This window comes from Pygocentrus nattereri, chromosome 23, assembly GCF_015220715.1.
Source record: "Pygocentrus nattereri isolate fPygNat1 chromosome 23, fPygNat1.pri, whole genome shotgun sequence".
In the NCBI taxonomy this organism is placed as follows: domain Eukaryota; kingdom Metazoa; phylum Chordata; class Actinopteri; order Characiformes; family Serrasalmidae; genus Pygocentrus; species Pygocentrus nattereri.
This window is the reverse complement of record NC_051233.1, coordinates 12,136,456-12,160,699: the sequence shown is the minus strand read 5'-3', so window position 1 is coordinate 12,160,699 and position 24,244 is coordinate 12,136,456. Positions and strand designations below refer to the sequence as shown.

General features: G+C 38.4%; 1 protein-coding gene across 2 annotated transcripts; it reads right to left on the bottom strand.

Moving 5' to 3' along the window:
• Positions 1–1,550: 1,550 nt before the first annotated feature.
• On the bottom strand, positions 1,551–21,864 carry stk36 (serine/threonine kinase 36 (fused homolog, Drosophila)). Of its 2 annotated transcripts, none has more exons than XM_017701772.2 (20): positions 21,325–21,864; positions 20,892–21,032; positions 18,548–18,625; positions 18,213–18,343; positions 16,879–17,128; positions 16,563–16,656; positions 13,678–13,841; positions 13,242–13,414; positions 12,853–12,994; positions 10,789–10,923; positions 10,424–10,600; positions 8,073–8,164; positions 7,758–7,821; positions 6,333–6,443; positions 6,141–6,215; positions 5,935–6,052; positions 5,685–5,811; positions 5,384–5,558; positions 2,735–4,207; positions 1,551–2,178 (listed from the first exon to the last, which is right to left on the bottom strand). In XM_017701772.2, exons 1-20 carry the CDS (start codon positions 21,406–21,408, stop codon positions 2,101–2,103), a joined length of 3,882 nt encoding a protein of 1,293 aa, XP_017557261.1. In that variant the 5' UTR covers positions 21,409–21,864; the 3' UTR covers positions 1,551–2,100. The 2 variants fall into 2 exon arrangements, with proteins under 2 accessions (XP_017557261.1, XP_037389093.1); XM_037533196.1 differs by having other exon boundaries at positions 5,384–5,555.
• Positions 21,865–24,244: the final 2,380 nt, after the last annotated feature.

Below are 24,244 nucleotides of genomic sequence, written 5' to 3'. Positions count from 1 at the left end.
TGGATGGCTGCGTGTGAGATTTCTGAAGCTTATCGGAGAGGCTGGAAAGATGTGTGTGTGTGTGTGTGTGTGTGTGTGTGTGTGTGTTGTCTGGCACGGCAGTGAGCTACAGAAACAAGCCACGAGGTTTGGAGGCTAGGCTGGGCAGACTCAGCACATCATACCGAAAACATCACCGAGTGGCTCCAGCTCATTTTTTCTAACCTTTTCTTAAAGTCACGGTGGCTCTTTATGTTTACCGGGCGCGTTTTAACAGAGAACTACGACAGAAATGATCAAGAGCAGATGTAAATTTTAAATTCATATTTCTCTGGCACCCATAACAGCTCATTTGTTGTATTATTTTGCGCCTGTGTCTGGGAGCCACGGATGATAGCCTAGCATTTAGACCTGAGGTAAACGATAAGATCCATTTAAAAATACCCGGGCAGGAGCTGGAGGAGTGATTTGAGTGAAGCACTTTTCTAGATTTACTGCGGCCTCATATGTCGGGTTTCAGGTTTATGAGCAACTAAGTCCTCATTAGGCTTCGTGCCAGGACATGAGGGCAATCTAATCTCGCCATTTATCCTAACAGACTGCCTGCTTCTCTGGCTGAGTCCGGTGCTGTGGCTCGTTGTAGCCCACTTTACTCTGCACCGGCTGTTTAACCACCTCAGCGCTTCTGTCTCCACACAGTGGAACAGCAGCACAGGACGAAAAGTAATAAAAACATAAAAAAACACGAACACTAAGCTTGAAATGAGGGAGTACAATATAATCTACGTCCACATTTTGACTCGCAAAAAAGTGCGAAAAAAGAAAAAAATGGGGGAAAAGGCAGGAAAAAAAGCTGATTATGTGTCTGTTCGGTGCGCCAAATAAATCCTTCCGTTTTGGCAAATCTTCGCATTTTAACGGCCGTTAACTCGAAGGTAACGTTGAAATTTGTTGTAAAATAAAAGCTAATAAATAAAGGGCAAAATGAAAAACGGTCTGTGACAGATTTAAACGACTAAAATGACACCACACTGCGCTTCTCTTTTTGGTTTAATGGATATTTGGATACACAGAAGGCGAATCGGTCAGACAGCAGGATCAAAAAGGCCGAAAGCGGTTTCTGAACATAATAAATAAAAGACAAAGTATTCGCCCTCCTCATAAAAAACACCACGAAAAATTACAGATGAAAATTTGCCTAAATCAGTTAAATCCTGCCTGCTGAAACCGCCGAAACTGACATTTTGGTGATCGTATTAAATACGAAACGAAATAAAATATAAATGAAATGAAAAATACGAGACGTGAAATAAGCATTTTTTTACAAGTAACTACAACACGTAAATGCGCAATCCTTCACACATATATTTCTACAGAATCTTTAAATATATTCACATATTTGATTATTTTCCTCTTGCAAAGAATAAATATATAATAAAAATAATGCATATTAAATTATTTTCAAGTCGTAAACGTGACCTGCCTGTTGTCAAATTTCCAGAGCCAAATTTCACATTTTCAAAATATATTTAAATAAATATACACATACAGTTCATGCTTTCCAAGTATTATTTATTTGTATGTATACAATTTTACACAATTTTCAGTCTGAATAAATTAAAGTTTACAAAAATGGCATAAAAAAAATCCCAACATCATAAAAATGAACTGAAAAACAGACAAATCTGGCAGGAGAGCCAAAAACTAATTCATACTGAAATGTGCTGATTTTATATCAGTGCCTGCAGTGTTTTTTTTTTTCTTTCAGGTAGCCTTTTATTAAGACTTCACCAATTGTGCAAAAGTGACGGCTCTTCACCAGTTACTGCTAAACCTGTACTTTAACAGCTCTTTAGTCTTTAGTCTAGGTCTAAATGACAGTTATGGAAAATGCTTATTTTAGTAGCTAGTCTGGGCTTAATCTACGTTCAGGTCTAGGGAAAAAAAACCCCAAAAATGCAGAAACATTCATTGAAATGAAGGTCACTGGGAATGACATCCACCATGGAACGCACTTCAGACGTTCCACTAATATTATACTATTAATTCCACACATTTCATCGCCTTGTTGAGTCCATGTTATGTTTTGCCTCAACTCAGCCCTTCCAGTTGGCTGACAGGTCATCTGTAATTGCTCGGAAGTGAAGAACCCTGGGATACGTGGTGGAGTTTAAGTCCAGCATCAATGGACTTCAGAGCCTTGAGGAAGAAAGCAGTTAGAATGCGGACGTGAGACATGCTGGTAAGGAGTATTTCACTTGTCGTTCTCCAAGTCCCTTAGCACAATTGTCAGAATGATGCAATGCTGCTCAAAAGTGTGTTTGCACACTGTTCGTTTAGTTAAAGGGTCCAGGGGTAACTGTAATTGTTATGGGGCTGCACTGACCATAAACTCTAGCAGCATGATAGTCCTCTGTATTTAATTGCTATAGCTTATCAAGTCATTTAGCACAGAAATACAAAAGAATATCATGCTGCACTGACCATTAACTCTAGCAGCATGATAGGCCTCTGTATTTAATTGCAATAGCCTATTAAGTCATTTAGCACATACAGGCAACGCATAAAAAATGCATTAACTGTTCCACGGTCCCAGACTTCCATTCCTCTCTCATTCCTCACATAATTATATACCTTCTGTATTGGCTGGATAACAAGCCTGGGTCTTATTAACTGAATAATACGACTTCTTTTTCCCTTTCCCTAAAAAATGTAATAGGTGTGAAGCAAAGCCTGACAGGTGCGTTCCTCTCACCTGCTGCAATGTGTCCAGATGACCAAACGCACACAGGGTGGCCAAGGCCTGCCGCCGCACTGCATGATGGGAGTCGCCGCGGGCGACACGCAAGACCTGACGAGGAGCGTCTGCACTAATCAGTGCCCTGTCGCCTCCTCCCACGACAGCCATGTTGCCCAGGATGACACAGGCACGGCGGCGGATGACAGCATCGGAGTCCAAGAGGAGAGACACTGTGGGACAAGCCGCTCCCATGGCAACCTTGACCCACTCCTCCCCCTCCACATAAGGGCCCACAGGCTTTAAAGAAGAGCCAGAATTTCCCGTTCCCCCTTGTCTAATCCCCTCTACTTCTACACTCCTCTTACCTCTGCCTTTTCCAGCTGGGACACAAACTGTCTTCTTTTTGGTCCCGGGACCTTCCTGCAAGTGCTGGTCTCTTTTGGGAAGACTCTTGAATACTGTCTGTCCCATCAGGCTTAGCCACCTCTCTGCAGCCTTGCAAGCAATTCTGCGTACAGATGGCGCAGGGTCAGTCAGACGGCATAGAAGGTCCTGGAACAGGGCTGGTTCTATGGTCCAATTTGGGCTTGCCTTCATCCCATTGGTGGAATGGTCCCAGTGTTGCTCTAATTGAGCAAGAAGGCTGCAGGACGCAGCTCGGACCCCATCATCACAGTGACTGAGGGCTATTCTCAGCAGGGCCGGGTCTACGGGTAGAGCAGCTGGATAACAAGCCGTCTGAGACAGCAGGGTGAGAAGCTGCATGGCACATCCACACAGGGATTCACTCTGCAACAGCATGGACAGCAGAGAACTTGCTGTCCTAACTGCAGGCTCAGGAGACTGACCTTTGACTTCTGACACCCTAAGACAATCCCCATCTCCTCTACCATGGTCCAGACTCCTCCTAGGCTGCTCTAGGCTGTCTATGAGCCAGCTTAAGCTGCTCTTGTGCTGGGTTGGGAAATGTTTGAGGTGTGAAAAGCCTTCATGAAGCTCTAAGCTGTCTACAAACTCATCCACGCTGTGGCTGTGCTGGTCCATGCTATTTTGAAGATGTTCCATGCTGAGAATTTTATGATCTTGCTTGGTCTTTGGTTGCTCTGCTCTTTCTCTCAACTTTCCAAAAGCACACTTGCTTTTAGACAGCTGGGACTGCACTTTGGGAGGATCCCTCATGCCCCTAGATTTATCTGTGCTCCCTCTAATCATGTCTATGCCTCTCTTAGGATGACAATCCCCATCGCCTCTGCTCAGGTTGAAGACATTCTTGTGTTGGATGCCATTGTTTCTTGGTTGCTCTGCTGTGCTTCCAGACTGGTTAAGATGATTTAGGATTTGCTCTGTCTCTGCACTCTGCGGGAGAAAGCCAGAGGCCCGGGCTGCCTTGGTGAAGCTAGGAACAGCGCCCTGAGGGGAGGAGAGGCAAAGACGACATAACAAAGAAAGAGGAAGTTCCAAAAGAGCTGGAGGCTGGGTCTGTATCACCTGGAAGAAGCAAACACATGTATGAACATCAAGAAAATATAGAGAAAAAAAGGTGGAGTATCTACAGTATTGTGCAGAAGTCAGAGACCACTCTTCATTTATTTAATTTCCAGTCAAAATGGCCACTAACAATGAGTTACTCAGTTTTTAGGAGATATTTTTAAGAATATTAGATATAAGATAATCAGCTTGCAAAAGGAAGGGGAAAGTAAAAGGAAAAGTGGAAAAATCTGAAGTTTCCAAAACTGGAGTTCACAAAATGATTAAAAGAGGAAATAGGACTCCAAGCGACTGGTAGACCTCCAAAAGACCTGGTAGACCTCCAAAACGGTCTCCTTCAGATAAACAGTACTTAAAGCGTTCACCTTTGAGAGAGAGGAGAAAAATCAAGCTCTGCTTCAGATCTGAAAATATTCACTTTTCATCCATTCCTTTATGAGAATGAGAAGATTCTGAAAAGATGTGACAAGAAGAAATTGTTCAGATCAAACAAAGAATCTGCAGGTGTTCTTAGAGCAATGGACTGACCACCGCAGAGTCCGGACTTCAGCATCACTGAAGGGATTTTTTTTTTCCTGAAAAGCTTTACTGAAACTGCAAAATCAGAGTGGGTCATGGAACAGGATTTCCACATTAGTATTTGTTGTGACCACCATTTGCCTTTAGCAGCACAATACATTACTAGGAAAAAAAAGAATGATTTTTTTTAAATCAAATTGCTGCAAAACTTAAATTGCTGCATTTAAATTTTTGATTAATACAGTATGTGTTTGATTTTTTTCCTATATGCTAATAGATGAATACTTCATGCCAGGAAATACACAAAATGAAAGGTGGTCTCTGACGTTTGCACAGTACTTTTGCAATCAATTGTAATAATATTCAATACAAGATGTACTCATTTTTTGTGCCATTTTCATGCAGATTCACTTAGTGTTTTCCTGCAGTCACATTTGTGTATACGGTGTATTATTGAAAATAATTGTAAATCATACTGAAAGAACTGAGTTGTGCAGAAATTTAAGATTTCATGGACGTACTGAATGTACTAAATGGTCACACTCAAATGGAATTGTTGTGATGTCAAAGCTTTACAACCCTACTACTGTATCTTGTACTGCATACTGTAGGCAATTCTTTAATAAATCCTTAGAGTGGGAGTGAGTATTTACTTGCCTGAACTAAACCTGTCACTACATTCTGGCTTTGATATGAGTGGAGAATTTCCATCATTTTCTCTTGGGGCAGTTCCAAAGCAAACGGAAAGCAGAGTAGGTGGCAGCTCATCACGGATAGGCTGCTCATATCAGAGCTGCCCCACAAGAGACCCCTTTTCAGCTCTGTCGCGCTACTGAAAATGAGGACACAGAGGTGAGTCACACTTAAGAATTAACCCGAACCAGAGTAATCTCTAGCTCAGAAGGAAATAGCGCTCATCAGACTGTAACACGTAAACACTGTTAGGAGATCAGCTGACCTGTCAGTAGTCAACAGAAGGCTCAGAGAGCGCATGAGGTTTTTGTCCTTGTCAAAAAAAAGGGCCACACAGTCATAAGGCTCATTGGAGAAGGCAAACAGAGCAAGAGACAAGAAGACGTAGAGACCTAGAAGAACCAAAAACAACAAACTTCAATGGTTATCCTGTTCATTTAATACAGTTGTACAAATGCATTCATTTTTCCAACTTAATAGAAAAATTGTGGATGAATACTTTTGTTTTTTTTTACCATTAGTGGAGAGAAATAAAGTTTTGGATGTCATGTTTTGTAGTGTGGTGCCAACTTTAGTCCATAGATGGCACCAAAGTTCGGAGTTCAGAAAATCACGGAGGGCACAGCTTTCACTCTGCAGTTAAAGAAAATAATAATTGTAACGATTATATGACACAATGTCAAAAACACATACTGGGAGAAAATATTATGTGTGGCATTACCTCAGTGAGACAATAGAGAATTAATGCAAGGACACCATCGCACATGCCCCAGCCAGCAGGTAAGGGGTGATAAGACTTAACAGGTAAAAAAAAACAAAACAACATTAGCCACACTCAGGACTTACGAAAACATATGCAAACATCACTGCATAGATGACATTAATTCTTAACATGTGATTTAAATGACTGTACCTCCTCTGGGCCTGACAGTACACACCCCAGTAGAGCCGTCAGACTGTCCAGCCGGACTTTTACACAGACTCCACGGTGGGCAAAAAGGCTAAGAATGGCAGCTGCTAATGGCTGGAAAGAAAAACATAACAATGCACTGATTAACAGTAATCTTATTAATTGGCAATAATATTTACAAAAAATCAACAATATATACACTATAACTGCACAATATGGACAAAATGCAATGGTGAGATTATATGGCTGCATATCTGATTGTGATATACCTCACAATAGTAAAAGCATACTGGTGAAAGTGGTGAACATGGCAAGATTGGCCTGCATTATTTTGTTGTTTGTTCGATGACATAAAATTGATTGTTTTCAGGAATCAAACAGTGATAAAACATTTAGTGAAAAAAAAAGCCTTGACAATATTACCATTTCAAAGGTCACTACTGATATATATACACACACACAGTGCTGTGCAAAAGTCAGAGACCACCGTTTATCTCTTAAATTTCCAGAATTTTTCTTTTTTCTTTTCAGAAAACACATCAACAGCTAAATATAATCAAATTCTTCTACATTTAGTCCACCTTGTACCTTTATTACAGCTTCTATTCTTTTCAGGAAACAGTTTATTTACAAATGTAGACTCATCAGATCCCTATTAATGAGGGAATCTTACTCCACATCTCAGAGGTCCAGTGTTGGTATCTAGTGCAATTTTTGTCTTGTTGTCCCTTTTTTTTTATCCGTTTCTTTCACTCAGTAACAGCTTCTTGACAGCTACACATCCTTTCAGATTCATAGCGTCGAGTTGCCTTCTCTCAGTGAAAGGACGGCCAGAAACACCTCTGAAATTTTAAAAAATCTGAGCCAAGAGTGGTGCTTGAGTTTGCCCTCTCTCAAAGATACACACACACAAACATGTGTCTGTGCGTGTGTATGTAAAAAAATTAAATTACTCTAAAGTATTTATCTACATCTGTTATCCATTACCACAAATATTAATCCAACTATATATTAATACATTAAACTTTTTATACATTTATTAGTACATTTAAACTTACATTTTTTAAGTTGTTGGTTGAAAAAAACAGAAGAACACGGGTTCTTAAAAACAGAACTTTCGGACTCTCAGTGCAACCCAGATATAGTATGAATTTGTTAACTTGCAACAGCAGCTCATCTGATTTAATTTAATAAAGCAGTAATTAGTGGAACTAGGCACTTGTTAATAGGTAGTACCTAGTATTACTTAGTTAAATACTTTATTTGTATTTATTCTGTTAGTATAACATAACTGCTTACTGCCCAGATAAACGGTTTTACCCATTATTTTCTCAGATGTCTAAAAACTGTTGCAAAGTACTGTCCATATACATGTGTGCAGGTCTAGTATATACAGTGGAAAAAAGTGCTTTCAGGAGAGGGACTTACTGCCAAACAGTTTGGGTCAGGACAGAGGAATGCTGCCACGAACAGCTGGCACAGATCCTCAGCTCTGGTGGAAGAAGGAATTATTTATAAAGACAGCATATTTAAAAAATAATCTAACTAATCTTAACGATCTGTCCAAACGAAAAATTAGTATCAGTGTTTCTTTTAACAAAGAAAAAAGGAAATAGCAAGACAGTCTGATGTCATGTCATCCAATTAAAGTAAAATAAAAACGTAACAAAACGCTTTAGGTTACTGAAGCTCAAGGAATAGAATAGTTGGTGAAGGCAGATAAAGTCATCAAATCATTCAGACCTCTTCTCCTTTATTATCCACTCAGGGTTCTTCTCCCAGCTCGTCAGAAGAACAGCCATCAGCTCTCCCACGATCCTCTCACTCCACGGCTTCTACAGTCATACCAAATTAGGAAGAAGGACTAGTCACTACTCTGGATTAATACTCAAGATAACAATCAGAAGAATATTTTTCATCGTTGCATCATATTTGTGAAAATGTTTTGCCCCATGTGGTTACAAATTGCAATTTGACATCCAATTTGTTACCAGACTTTGTTGCAGTGTTTTGAAACTATATGCAAGAGGTTTTTTTTTGGAAGAATGTATTTTTTTTGTCCCTTCTCCCTGAAGTAAACCACCGTCTATCAACTCAGCCTAATTAATGTCAATAAAATAGCCCCTGAAAACAAAACAGTAAATATACCAAAATCAACTAGAGCTGTTGAAAGCAAATTATAACTCAAGTTAAATTATATATTTACACACACACACACACACACACATTTCCAAAAGCATTTGCTCATCTGTCTTCACATGCAGGTGAACTTGAATGTCATCCCATTCTTAATCCATAAGGTTTAATGTGATGTTGACCCACCCTTTGCAGCTATAACAGCTTCAACTCTTCTGGGAAGGCTTTCCACAAGGGTTAGGAGTGTGTTTATGGGAATTTTTGACCAGTCGTCCAGAAGTGCATTTGTGAGGTCAGACACTGATGATGGACAGAAAGGCCTGGCTCGCAGTCTCCGCTCTAATTCATCCCAAAGGTGTTCAATCAGGTTAAGGTCAGGACTCTGTGTAGGCCAGTCAAGTTCTTCCACACCAAACTAGCTCATCCATGTCTTTATGGACCTTGCTTTGAGCACTGGTGTGCAGTCATGTTGGGACAGGAAGGGGCCGTCCCTAAACTGTTCCCACAAAGTTGGGAGCATGAAATTGTCCAAAATCTCTAGGTGCTGAAGCATTAAGAGTTCCTTTCACTGGAACTAAGGGTCTGAGCCCAACTCCTGAAAAACAACCACACACCATAATCCCCCCTCCACCAAACTTTACACTTGGCACAATGCAGTCAGACAAGTACCGTTCTACTGGCAACGACCAAACCCAGACTCGTCCATCGGATTGCCAGACGGAGAATCTTGATTTGTCACTCCAGAGAACACGTCTCCACTGCTCTAGAGTCCAGAGGCGGCGCTTTATACCACTGCAGTTGACACTTTGCATTGCGCTTGGTGATGAAAGGCTTGGATGCAGCCACTGGGCCATGGAAACCCATTCCATGAAGCTCTCTATGCTGTTCTTGAGCTAATCAGAAGACCACTTCATGTTTGGAGGCCTGTAGCGACTGACTCTACAGAAAGTTAGCGACCTGTGTGCACTATGTGCGTCAGCATCTGCTGACCCCACGCTGTCATTTTATGTGGCCTACCGCTTCGTGACTGAGTTGCTGTCGTTCCCAGTCGCTTCCACTTTGTTATAATACCACAGACAGTTGACTGTGGAATATTTAGTAGCAAAGAAATTTCATGACTTGTTGCACAGGTGGCATCCTATCACGATACCACGCTGGAATTCACTGAGCTCCTGAGAGAGACCCATTCTTTCACGAATGTTTGTAGAAGCAGTCTGCATGCCTAGGTGCTTGGTTTTATACACCTGTGGCCATGGAAGTGATTGGAACACCTGAATTCAATGATTTGGATGGGTTAGTGAATACTTTTGGCAATACAGTGTATATATCGTTACTTTCTGAACAAAAACTTGTAACTCCGAACTTTACAGGAAAAAGAAAAATGTTGTTGACCTTTAATGTTTTATTGGAAGTCAACTTGCATTTCTGCACCATTACTACTTGTCCATTAACCATAAAATTTTGATAGAACATAAAGGGCAGCTGATAGCTGAAGTACTGACAATTTCCTAAGTATATATACCTGCACACGCTACCACATAACACCACCTTTACCCTTTACAATAAGTCAACATTTCATGATTAATGGACCAGTAGAAATGCTGCACAATTACCTGGAATAAAATCTTATTTCCTCATCATACAACTATTATTAAGATATTAGCTAATTTTTAGGAAGCTGTAAAATGAAGACATTTTTAAAAGATAGATCATAATGATTGAGAAAATGGTTTTATACTGAGAATAAAGTTATGACGAAATTAATATCAAGAATATCAAGAATACCTCATATTTAAAAAGGTAGATTTCATTTTATGTACACACACCTATATTTTATATATATATATATATATATATATATATGAAATAGAATTTCTCTATTGATTACAGGTATATATTCTTTTAGATATTTTATGTGTATAGATTCATATACATGGTGTCATTTTGATTTTCATTACCTTCATTACCTCAGGACTGCTATGCATCTCCACAATCAAACCAAATAAAAATCGTGGCAGCTCCAGGCCTTCACAAACTCTCCTAGCATCAGCAGGATCAGAGGTCAGGGTGATGTTACTGAGGAGCTTTAAAATGGGAACAATGCTGGACGGCTCTTCCAGTGTCTCTCTCAGGATCTGTGGAGCAAGTGTTCACACATTTAACACTGCATTCTTACCAGTTATGGCACATGACTTTGGCTAGAGACAACTACAGTTGCAGCACAGAGTTCACAGCAAAGACTGTGACGATAATTAATCTTAACTAACATTATCTTGTTGTAGACTCTGATTTAATTGAAATATACAGAGTAGTTTGAGTTTGCCTGGTCCTTGGATCTGAGGAGCTTGCTCTTCAGCTTTTGATGGAAGGGAAGGTCCACAGGGACAGACACATGATTGGCCCAATCTGTCACTTCAGCCAATCGTTGCCATTCTTCATCGCTGTCAGGATCTTGCTCCTAAGTAAAGTGCAAAAGAATGTGTTCTAAGTAAGGAAGCCATTGTTTTACTCGCTGCAAATGATCCCAATGCACCTAATGATGTGTATGTATTGTAATCTACTGTCAATAACTAAACAAAACTTTATTTCTCTGAAATAGCAGCTCTATAGGGGACATATTGGACTATGTTCATTGGTCCACTAATCATTAAATGTTCCCACAATGGAAAGAGCAGCTGGCATTGTTAATTTATTTTAAAATGATAAAAGGCAGTTTGTTTGTGTGGTTGGGCAATATATCAAATACTCTATATAACACCACAATTCTACAGCTGTGATATACGATATACAATATTTAGTTTTTCTTTAGTTGGAATGGACAAAAAAAAAACCCACACCATTTTATAAAATACTATTGAAAACATATACAATTCATTTTATTAAGCGTTTACTTACTGCATTAAATGCAGTTGAATAGTACTATTTAAGCCTTTTTGTAACAAAGCAAGCATTTAATCAGTGCTCTTATACAAAAACATATTTTGCCATAAATTTTCATAATAATGATAAAATATCATCATATTGCCCATCCTTATTGTTTTAATATGAAAGCAATAAATATATGTATGTACGTTTCAACCAAATAAATTCAAAGCGCAGCTCCAAAGTAATAAAAACTAATTAAAAAACAAATATTAGTATTCCGACACCAGACAAAAAATGAAAAAAAGTGATATTATGATCTATTTAAACCCAAGCCATTGAGTTAGAAGCTGAATATATACAAAATCATCACATATAAGATACTTTCTACTGGGAGGTGGCTGTTCCAAACCATTTTTCTATATTTTTTTTAAAATATCATTTTTTAAGATGATATCAATTTTTTTTCAATTGAAGTTGAAAGACTTAGATTTATCATTAGTTTAACATAAAAAAACAATTTAATTAAAAAAAAAATGTATTCATGCCACTCCTGAAACACAAAGTGTTAGTCCATAGGTAGAGCCTGCTTTTCAGAACAGGAGGTGAGACCGCATGCCTGTCCCTCAGAGCCACATGGTGAGCAATTAGATTGGATGCTTAATGGGTTCCAAAGTCTGAAAATCAGTATGTAACCTTAGTAATTTTCATACTTATTGCAAATAGGTAAACATTTCTGTGTTTAAAAAAAATATATATTATGATATTATTTTCAAAGCTGTGTTTGCTAGTCATGGACAGGAGTTACGCTCAAAATGAGCTAAAACTGTCACTACTTAAACATTTGGTAAAGTTTTGGTGGTGACAAAATGGAATATTCAATCATTTATTATAATAAAATAGAATTAATATTTCTATTAATTAATATTATATTATTAATTTTAATTAATAATTATAATTTAAAAAACATAATTAAAGTATAGAGCCACTAAAAGGATTTTAGTCTGAAGTCCAAAATGTGTTTTGAACTCTGATTTTGGACTTGTCCAGTAGAATGATCCATATATGTACTTTTTTCTTTATTTGCGCATGTGATTTGTTTTGGCAGTGCAAAAGATTTCACAGAAAGAGTTAGAAATTAGGTAAAGAAAGACATCACGGCAAGCACTTTCCTCTCTAGCTTGAAGAAAATGAGTCTTCATAGCATAGCTAACCAAAGAAACAAAACGACCTGTATCTCCATTTTTTATTATTTATCCACATCATTTGAGCACAGCAGCTGCCCTTAAGATTGTGTGACAATTTCATGATAAATGGGCCAATAGAAATGCTCCAAAATTGCTTAGAAGGAAATCTCTTCACTTTACAAGTAAAGACTATTTTTAGCTTCTTCTGTCAAGACATCATTTTGGAGATACTTCATAAAACTTAAAACTTTAAAACTGAATTTTCTTTTATTTTGTCCTGGAGCCCAGTCCTAAACTTTTCATTTTAATGAAACAAAATTAAATCCATGATTACTAACATCACTGTCCATCCTAACAGATGCCAGGCCGGAGTGTCCAGGTCCAGAACGTCTCAACACCTGTCTGGGTCCTACTTCCACTGAAGGGAACTCTCTCTCATAATCCATGCTGATAGGGCCTTTACATGAAGCGGAGCTCACCCTGGAGAAGCAGGAGGAAAAACAGCACGACCCACATCAATCTGTACTTTAACACTGCTTAGCTGAACATTTCGATATTTAGATTTGCACTACACTCTAATCTCTGCCACAGATCTTTAACACTTTATTCCTATTTTCATGGAAGAAAAAAAAATCTGCTTGAAGTTAAATGTACTTTTTGAAGTGGGTTTTCTTCTTCTTCTTTTTTTTTTTTAAAAACACATTCGAATTCTGAGCACAGACACTACCTGGCAACACCAATGTCATTTGCTTGATGCTGATTGGCTGCTGGATGAGCTGAATTTCGACACACTGTAAAGGTGCTGCCCAATGAATGGCCGCTGGTGGGGGCCTCTCCAGCCGGGGCAGTTTTGGAGCGAGGCTGGCTGCTACAAACTGCCTTCCCATTCTCTGTGAGGTCCTAGATTCCAAAACATATAACATGTTTACACCTCTGCTCAGACATGTTCTACACTTTCACCATATGTAATAAATAGAATTTGAACAGGGTGCCCAAACATTTGCATTTGACTGCCCTAAGCAGACATACAGATACATTTCCATTTATAGACTTCTACAGATAATTATGTTTTCTGTTGACCACAGATGGGGTTAGTAAACTTACCCATCTGTTCTCTTTAGCTTTTGTCCTCCAGTGACCACAGGTGTGGTCAGTAAGCTTACCTGTCTGTTCTTACGCTTATCTCGCTGTTCTTTGGCTCTGCGCAGTAGCTTGCCCTCTCCACTGCGGGGCACTGATTTCGTTGCAGCCTGCTGTTGCTTTAGAGCCTGTACGTCTGGGCTGGGTATTACAGTCAGGGGACTGCTGGACCCTTCGTCTGACAACACTGTCCGATCAAACACCATGATTAATACAATCAGACACAAACTACTGTGGCACAGTTAATGGTTTTAATGATACAGTGTAGTACAAAACTCAATGATTATCATAAATCAAACTTTTAAATGATGAAAATCGTGTAAAATTAGTGCAATTTAACAAGTCAGCTGCTACTACCTACTGCTACAGTCAACACAGTCCACTGAAGTCTCCATCTGTGTCATTTGGTGAAGTAATTTCAATAAGATTTAGCATCTTATGAACATTTCTTGTGTGTTTACCACAATACATCAATAATACTGAAAATGTGATGATATGGGTCATTGATATTTTGCTTAGGGGCACACCGATCGCAACTTTTTAGGTCCGATTCGGCTTCTAAATTTCTTTACAGAAAAACTGGATGATGGTGAAATTTTTTAAGCCAATTTTGGTGAAGATCACACTACATGGGCTAAATGAACACATAAAACACATTAATGCATGTTTTATTAGCCGATGTTGCAACAAAAATGTATTATTCTACTGAATTAGTTGGTAGCCAAAAATGGAGCTTACATATTAAGGAGTATGTTAAGATTTCTTTGACCACAAGGCATTTCTAGAGACCGTAATAAGGTAAATATATACAAAACCATCATTTTTAGGGTACTTTCTGTTGTAAGGTGGTTGCGCTAAACCACATATATACACATGATTATAAGACTTATAAATACCATTTTTAAGATGGTAAGATTTTCTCATGAGTTTAATTTTTTCAAAATTCATTCAAAAGTGCTGTCCCACATTTTTCATGTCACTGCCAAAACAAAGAGTCTTAGTTCATAGGCTTAGTTCATGAAGTAAGCAGTTAGATCCCATTGTTCTGAAGTAAATATGTCAATGTCTGAAAATCATTGTGTAAAATAAGAATTGTCACAACCTGAAACATATGTTGAGTAAACTTTGAGTTTTAATTTAAAAATGTGATGAGTTGCATGTAGAACTGCTCAAAAAGCTGGGTTTTTAGTCAGGTACTGGCTAGTGTTTTAGAGTTCTGCTCAAAATGAGCTAAAACTGCTAACAAAACAGTCACTACTGCTGTTTTGATTATTTTGGTAGTGACAAAATGGAATGTTCAATATTTTATTGTAATAAAATACATGGAATTAAGCCACAGGATCATTTGCAGTAAACAAATTAGTCTAAATCAGTTAAAAGTCCAAAATCGGTTTCTGAGACTTCAATTTAGTAAAATGATCCGTACAACATTATTTGTTTTGGGCTTTATTATTTGGGCATTATTTGTTTTAAATAGAGTTGGGCCATAAGACAATATTTAGCATTATTTGGATAAATTACATCCCACTATGTCACAATACGCTTTTCTGAGCACATCATGGATATCATGGATATAGGACTTAACACTGACCAACAGCATGTTTCATAGCATCATTAGTCCTGTTCAACTGGATTTAGTTGTTGAATACAAATTACTGTACTTGTAGTTTTCTAAAGTATTTTTTAAAATATGGCAGTACTTGTACTTTGTCTGTTTCAACTTACTGAATGTAATACATTTTGTGACAATGTGCATCTTGAAAATTTCAAGGATTACATCAACATATTTTTGCCATATTGCCCACTTCTCTGTTTAAATTATATGAATTATATTAAATGCTACTTTGAAAGTATGACGCATTAACCTATTCAGTACAATGATTAATCCATAATTATTATACACTAATATTACATACTATTATTATTTAATATTAAAATAGGTGCAGCAGCATTCAAACACAGCTGAAAAGCACTTACTTGCAATTGCAACACATTCAAATAAAATTAGTCAACTGTGGTTTTCAAAAATGGTCAGATCTGTATACCTGATCAAGATGGAAAATTTTCATAACATATTATTCCTACAATCTGCCATTCACAGTATATATATATATATTTCATTATAGCATTTTTCCCAATAACTGTGTAGCACATCTCTGACATAAAAACTTAAGATATAGTAATATTTTTCAATGTTAATCTACAATTGTACTGTTGACCACAACATTAAATTGAATAAGCTACAATAAAGAGAAGTACAACCAATGAATTAAATGGATGAAATTGAAACAGTCACTAAGAGTGGTTTGATATGAAATGTAACGTGCTAGAGAAACAGTATCCCAGTGGTGGTAAAAGGAACCAGACGTCTGAAGCATTTAACGCCTCCAAAAGCTGCATTATAGAAATTATTCTAAAAATTATTATGAACATACATAAAATAGTTACAAACATGCTAACCTCTTATCTTGTTTCACAATAGTTTGTGATAATGTATTGGCCGAAAACATCTTTTTTTAAATGGCAGAAAGGTGCATGCAGGATACGGTGAGGTATAACAGCCCCCAAAGAAAGCATATTTTTAAAGATATGTCACCATCATCAACATTACATACAAGACGTCGGAAGACATGTAGGTTCACTGGTCATTCTGGACAGTAAATGAAACAGCTTTATTTGAGATGTACACATTGTGACTCCTGGTTGCTATCAGCACCTCAGTAAAGAAACTGCCCTATTTCTATTTTCATTAAATACTCTGAATGTCTGTTTATCTCTCAGCCATTGAATTTTGCAGAAATGTTTTGCTGAACCCGTTTAAATCAGTCAAATTCCTCTTAAATATTCACATATTTAAATGTTACACATCTGTTTGAAAAACAACTTGGCACCGCTATGAAACCCTCACCTATGACTCCATCTGCTACATAAGGATGCTTAAGCAGGTCAGGCCAGGCTAGCCTCTTCTGGGGGTCTTTAGTTAACAGACCTTTCAGGAAACTCTGTCAAATATAAAGGAATCAAAAACAAGAACACACAGGAAAATCATGAATTAAGAGCTTCATCAGGTCACAAAGTATTCATATTGAACAAGTCATGACAGAAGTGTAGGTTACTGACTTTTAATCCTAGAAAAAATTTACTTCACCTAGACACTTAAATTACACCCAGTTTAGTAATACACAGAGGGAAGACGTATGTGTGGGCACTAAACGGCTCAGTACCATGCAGCCCTCGCTCATGTTCTCTGGCCACTTGACAGGGTCCTTGACGATAAGCTGCACGAGGTGGAAGATGGAGTTAGTGTAGAACGGAGGCGCCCCCGTGTGGAGCTCATAGAGGATGCAGCCCAGAGACCACAGGTCAGCCGTGTGGTCGTATGGTTTCTCCTCCACCAGCTCCGGGGACATGTACAGAGGGGTGCCTTTAATGGACGTCAACACCAGCGTGGACACGCTCATGGCACGTGCAAATCTGGAAGTAGTCAAAAACAGACAAGGTGCTGAAAAGGTAATTAAGCATGGGTTAAAGGCATCAGTATACTGTGATGCACTGACCTGAAGGTAATGGAATGTTAAAATTATAACTGAATATATTATTACTGATTAGATCTGATTTGAACAACTTTGAGACATTAGGTGTATTTTTAAAAAGTGCCTCTCATCTGTACTAAAACTATGCAGTACATTTCCTTAAATAGAATTTTATGATATGAATGAAAGTAATGTGGAAAAGTAATGCCCATTCAAAATGGCCAGTAAGTACATTATTATTATTATTCATTTTCCAGGAGACATTTCTGAGGAATTAGATATAGAGGAAATAGATATAAGATAATCCATGTGTATGAGGAAGGGGCATGCCGGAAAAAAAAAAAAAATCTTAAAAGATACAGAGCAAACTGGACTACTAACAACCATGCAAGACGTGGTAGACCACCAAAATGGAAAAGGAAATAAACAAAGAAGAAGAGCAACTGTGAACCAAACAAAGAAGCTGCTAGTGTTCTCCAAACATTGCAGTGACCACCACAGAACCCAGATCTCAACACGTTTGAATGTGTTCGAGGTTATTTGAATCGTGAGAGGCAGAAAACACAACCAACTTCTAAGACTGAACTTTGGAGGTGTGAAAAAAATATCCCTGCAGATTTCTTTGAAAAACTGAAAGCAAGCCTCCTGAAAATCAATGGACGCTGTAATAAATGTACAGGCGGGACAGACTAATTACTGAAAAAATTATATTACACTCTTGCTGAGGATTCTGTGAAAATGTTCTGTTAAACATTTTTTCTAGTGCTGAAAAATGAACGTACTTAATGGACATTATAACTGGAAATTAAATAATGAAGTATAGTTTGTGAACTTTGCACAGTACTGTACACCCTTGTCACGAATGACATTTCATATTTGAACCTACATTTTCTACTTATAATCTAAATAACAAAAGTCAAAGGAACAAAATGTCCAATAATCTGGCACCATTCAAAACAATGCTGTAATTTGTATCTCATATAACATATGTTTGAATTTTACATAAACCATTGCACAATACTAACCCAAAGTCACAGAGCTTCACCACTCCTCCTTTGCCCAGAAGGATGTTCTGTGGTTTCATGTCGCGGTGTAATATACGATTAGAGTGGAGGTAATACAAGGCTGATACCAGCTGGCAAGCTATCTCGCGCACCTACGCACAGCAAAACAACACATGTGAGAAGACTGGCTATGCTCAGTATTATATGAGATGCAGATATGTAAAACAAGTGAGATGAGTATTTTAGAAGAAAATGACATTTGTTGTACTGTAATTGCAGCACTGATGCTATTATAATACAGGTCAACATGGATGACATACAGATTGGCCTTTGACACCCCGATTTTCATTATGTACCTGGCCCTCAGGTAAGCTGCCATCATCCTCAAGGATCTGAAACAGCTCGCCCTCTGCATACTCTGTCACAACCACCACCTGCCAGAGCAACACAAATGACCTAGTTATTGCAAACCTGAAGACAAATATTTCCACAGTGTATCCTATGAGCTAAAACCCACTGAAAAGAGACCTGAGGTGAAGTGTAGGTTTGAAAGTCTCAAGATATAAAGCCTAAAGATCCTCACTGCACAACAAGCTATGGAATTAGAGGTACACTATATAAGCAAAAGTGTGTAAATTGGGAGTTTGTGTTTTCTTTGCTGCAGTAACAGCTTCTACTACTTTGGGAATTAGACTGCATTTGGCCACAAGAGCATTAATGAAATCAAGTACTGATGTTGGATGATTAGTTCTGGATCACAAATGCCACTCCAATTCATCCCAAAGGTATTCAGAGGAGCTCCGGCCCCCAGAGAACACAGTTCCACTGCTCCACAGTTCAATGTCGCAGGGCTTCTTACTAATCCAACTGATGCCTGACATCGCCTCCTTAAAGCAGTTAAATTCATTAATGCAATTTAACAGTTTTAATGATAATGAAATGCTTGACAGACAGGTGACAAAGCTTAAGAGTAATACAAGAAATTATGACTATTCAATTAAAATCATATAGGCTAGAGAGATCAAATGAAAAGATAAATACCAACAGAAAGTAATAACTTTAATTAAATGCTAAATTCAAGAGGTGGGTTTTCAAACGTTTCTTAAAAGTGTGTAAATAACTTGACTGTATACTAAAATGTGGAATTGAGCTCCACAGCTCAGAGGCAGAATAACTGGAAGGTACCTCTCCAAGTTTTCTGTATTTTACAGACAGTGTTTACAGAAGGTCAGAATCGGCAGATCTAAGATCACATGTCGGAAGATGATAGACATTCAGACAATCGGGTGATTTAAGGTCATTCAGAGTTTTAAAAAACTAGTAGCAGAACTTTAAAATGTATCCTGAATGATACAAGTAGCCAGTGCAGTTCTTTCAAAACAGGAGTGATACGATCTCTCAGATTTGGTTTTGTAAGGATGTGTGCTGCTGCATTTTGCACGATGGTGTATTCCAGTCCAGTAAGAAGAGCATTACAGTGATCAACTCTGCCTGTAACAACTGCATGAATAAGTTTCGCTGCATCATTTTCACAACACTTAATCTGCATATATATTTTATAGATTTAATAAGTTAGGACAGTCAAAATACAACCTGCAGAGCCACTACTGGTGTAGAATAGGGTGAAAATATAATATTACAATACTTCAAGAAATTTTCACACTAAATGATACGATCTGATCACTTAGAACAGAGAAAAAAAGAACCATTTTAAAAATACTGTCAAAAACAATGAATGCAAAGATTTTACTCAATAACTGGCTTACTGCGTTGGCCTAAATCCAGTTTAACGGGGCTAATTTTGCTCTCTTTGTAATGAAACATGCAGTTGGTTAGTGTTTTACAAGTACCAACAATATCCACATGACCAAAAAAACATTTTATATCATAATGTGGCATAATTTTTGACAATAATGATTAAAGCTGGGCAATATGACATTATCACCATAATAATATTTATTGTCACAACACAAAACATGCTTTTCTGAACATATCGTGGATATTATGTGACCAACTGCCTGTTTCATCATAGAGAGTGTAAAATCAGCCCTGTTTAGTGCAACACATTACACCAAATCCTGAATAAAAAGCATTGTGTTCACAGTCTGGATTGTATTTTTTAAAAGTAGCAAATTACTGGTTCTTTTTTCCCAGTTCCAACTGATCATATGTCTGTAAACATAAATAACGTGACATATAGCAGTGAAAAGTTCCTGAAGTATCATATTACATTTTTGCCATATTGCCACACCTCTAATAAAAATATAGTTTTATTGCCCAACCTTAAAACAGAGCTCAGAATCTAAGCTTACACCCAGGTTTAGTATATGAAGCACAAGAGTCTAAATCACAAAGCAGCTTTCTCTCAATTTTAGTACCAAGGATCAGTATTTCCGTTTTAGTCAGAAATTCTGGCATCCAGTGAGAAATATCTGAAACAGAAGCAACAGAAATGCATAGTTTTGTAGGTTTTGTATGTTCCAACAAACGATCCCTGGGACTAAAAGATGCGCTCGGCTGCCAATATCGTTACGTTTTGCCTAACCGTATGATAATCTAGAAGATTTGAATGTGAAAATGTATAAACGCTGGCAGCGATTCTTCGTTTGAGCCGTTATACTGGATGACCTAGCAAATAAAAAAGACACTACAGAGCGTGCTCGACGTGGAGGGATGGAGGAGAGCCCGAGCTGGTCATACCTCCCTCTCGGTCTCAAAGCTGTCCAGCAGCAGAACTATATTGGGATGCCTGAGGCCTCGCATGATCTCAATCTCTCTCTTCAAGCTCCGCAACTCTTTCTCCGAGCGCCCAACTTTGGGGATGAACTTGAGAGCTACGACCTAGAAAAGAAAATAACGGCCATTTCCATATTGTCTGCATATAAACTGTAAAACATATAACTAGTTACGAAGCTCAAGTCAACTTCTGGTTCCAATTTTCCCGTTCCACCTTAAACGGCACTGCAGGTACATTCTGGCGCCTCAGACAACGTCCAACGCCAGAATGTAACTGCGACGCCACTTAAGGTGGAACGGTAAAATTATAACAAGAAGTTGGCGAACAGGAAGGCAACTTCAGCCTCGTAAAACATGGTAGAAAGCCCTCTTACAAGTTGTAGCCAGTGGTACAAACCTGTCCACTGAACTTTCTGCGACCTTTGTACACTCGCCCGAACGACCCTTCTCCTATCATCTCCAATACGTGATACTGCTCCATCTTCGGCGAGACCACCAAAGCCTAAGTCTCTCTGTAAAGCGTTTATTGTTATCTGTTTATTGGAACTGATTTGCCTAGCTATTCAGTTTAAGTGTCTAAACATGACCAATCGCCGTAAAACCTTCATTTGCGAAGTTTTCTGTTCATAATTTGATTTATCACAAACTGAGGCGACACACTGAAGCCATTTGACAGAACATGACTCACTATAAAGGCTTCTAGCTAGGTGGCTATGCTAATTACCCTAGCTGGCTAACGTTAGCCAGCCAGCCAGCCACACGACTCGATATGTCATCTCTTGCTTTCCGACATCTCTGAACTTGCGTGCACCTGTCCTGGACAAAAGAGGATAGAGCTGGGCAACGGAGAGGAAGTTCTCCAGCTTTAAAATGATGTAGGGAGAGTTTTAAAGCTTTTAACGTCAAACTGAGAAAACTTTTTCAAAAAGTTCAGTCCTTTCAGTTCAGGAACAAAAACAAAGAGCGCCTAGCAACTTCATAGCGCTGAAAACAGACACCCGCTTTGATATGTTTTCTTGAAATGAAGGATACCGTTTCATTTGTGGTTTATGATATATCACTCAGTAGTGTTGAGTACTTAATTAGTAAAAATACGGTTAAGGATGCGTATTTCCAATGTATAATAAGATAAACAGGTCAAGAAAAAAACTATTAGAACAGGCGAAACAGAGGTTTCCTACGTTGCCCCACTGACTGTGGAGTCCTTAGCTTAGCAACGCTCTGGCGTCTCAGCAACGAGTCGTCTCTGACCAATCAGAGCGTAGAGGGCGGAGCCACACGGAGGGTTCGGAGAGTTTTTCCCACGTGGGTAGAGGGACCTAAAAGCGCTCTCTCGTTAAAGGGGAAATCCACCGACTTTTCAAAGTTTCTGAATATTTCACCGAAACGAACAAAGCTATTCAGAGTGGTTTGAAGCAAAATGGTACATTTGCAGAGAAACTTACAGACTCACAGACTTACAGAGAGCTGTGGTGCTTTGAACCAGGGCTCCTGTTGTTATTCACTATCCAAATCTACCAGTGAACCTACTCATCTTTTGAGTTTTATGTAAGGTTGAGGGTGGTAAAATACTGCTCAGTCTGAAAAAAGTTTTCTTTTGTGTCTGTTTTGCTATAGAACACTTTTATTGCATCCCTCCACTATCAGTTGATTCAAATAAATTGACTACAATAAGTTTTATACCAAAACTTTGTCACAAAACTACTATAAAACAGTTTTCCAGACATCAGGCAGTGTATTTATAACCATTTCATACAATACGTTTCTGGGAGGGGGCTCCACAGATGTCTGGTTTCTATCACCATCACTGTGAACAGCATAGAAGCATAGAAAACTATGTGTGGTTCTTTAATAACATACTAAAACATAGAAATGCTAGCAGAGAGAGGTATGAGAAAAAATAACAAAGCATTCCAAGAGCTGTGACCAACAAAACGGACTTTAGCTAAACCTAGAAAACTAAATATGAAGGACTTAAAATGGAACGGCAGTTAAAAAATAACTTCCCACACAAATATACTTGAGTGATATATTGTTTTGTCTTTTTGTCAGTATAACATTGTGACCTCTTCCCTCCTTAATCCCAAGCCAAAAAGTTTGGGCACCCCTGGTATAAATGCATGAAAAATCTACTTAAAGGGGCGCTCTGGCCAAAATGGACGACCTAATCATCACTATATCTGTGGGAAATATGCCTACTTGCATACTAAAATGTGCTGCAGTACTTTCTAGATCAAGATTTTCCTGATTCTGATGATGTATCTTGAAGGAGAAAGAAACTACTGAAAGCACTCAAATATATGAGGACAGGATGTTTGAAACATTGTTATCTTGTATTTATTAGCGTCTCCATCATGTGGAAGCTCATTCCTGCTACTTAAAATAAAATAATTTTAAAAAAGCACATTATTTTTTGTTAAGTGTATTGCTAAGCTATTATTTTGTGACACTATTTCATTATTTTGAGATGCTGTATCATTATTTTGTAGATACTGCCTAGTTATTTTGAGATGGTTTCTCATTAGATAGGACTTCAAAATAATGATTTAGTATCGCAAAATGATGATAGTATTTTTACAATAATGACTTAGGATTTCAAAATAAAGAGATGAGATAGCATTTCAAAAATAATGACTTAGGAACTCAAAAATAATGAGATAATATTTCAAAATAATGACTTAGAATTTCAAAATAATGAGACAGTTTTTCAAAATAATGACTTAAGATTTTAAAATAATGTGGGGTATTGTAGTGAGACAATACTGATGAAGGAAAAATATATAAAATGGTTTATTCTGTTAAACTGACAGGGCTGACAGATGCAATGCTGCACTACTGACTATTACTTAGCATGAAAAATAACATATTAAATGTTAGTTTTACCGTTTATCGGGACCGGGGTCTTGTCATGGCAGAAGGGCTTGTGTGGTCTAGGGATCTTCAGAGCTAAGTCATTGGGAGCAATATGCTCCTGGTAGTCTCCCAGGGCGAACAGGTCTGGAGTGAAGACCCAGACTAACACGATCCAAAAACCCACCATGAAAAACAGGCACAGAAAATTGTTTACCCTGCCCGGGAGAGGGTCATCGGGACCTACCCCTGGAGCCAGGCCTGGGGGTAGTGTCCTCCGGCGAGTGCCTGGGGGCCGGGCAGCCCATGTAACCCGGCCGGGCTCAGCCCGAAGAGGCAACGTGGGGAGACCATGTGGGCCCGCCACCCACAAGGTCCAGCATGGGGGAGTGGTGCTGTGCTGCACAGGCAGTGGGAGATTGCAGGGGGGCCCTTGGCGGCCTTGGCAGAAACTGGCTCTTGGCACA

What these genes read in the sequence shown, in the direction of transcription:
- stk36 (XM_017701772.2), bottom strand. Translation starts at nt 21,408, where the DNA reads ATGGAGCAGTATCACGTATTGGAGATGATAGGAGAAGGGTCGTTCGGG. An exon ending in TAGTGACAGGTTTAGTTCAG is followed by an intron (nt 4,208 to 5,383) that starts GCAAGTAAATAC and finishes TGCTTCTTCCAG; the next exon opens with GTGATACAGACCCAGCCTCC. An exon ending in ATCTGGACACATTGCAGCAG is followed by an intron (nt 2,179 to 2,734) that starts GTGAGAGGAACG and finishes TTCTTCCTCAAG; the next exon opens with GCTCTGAAGTCCATTGATGC.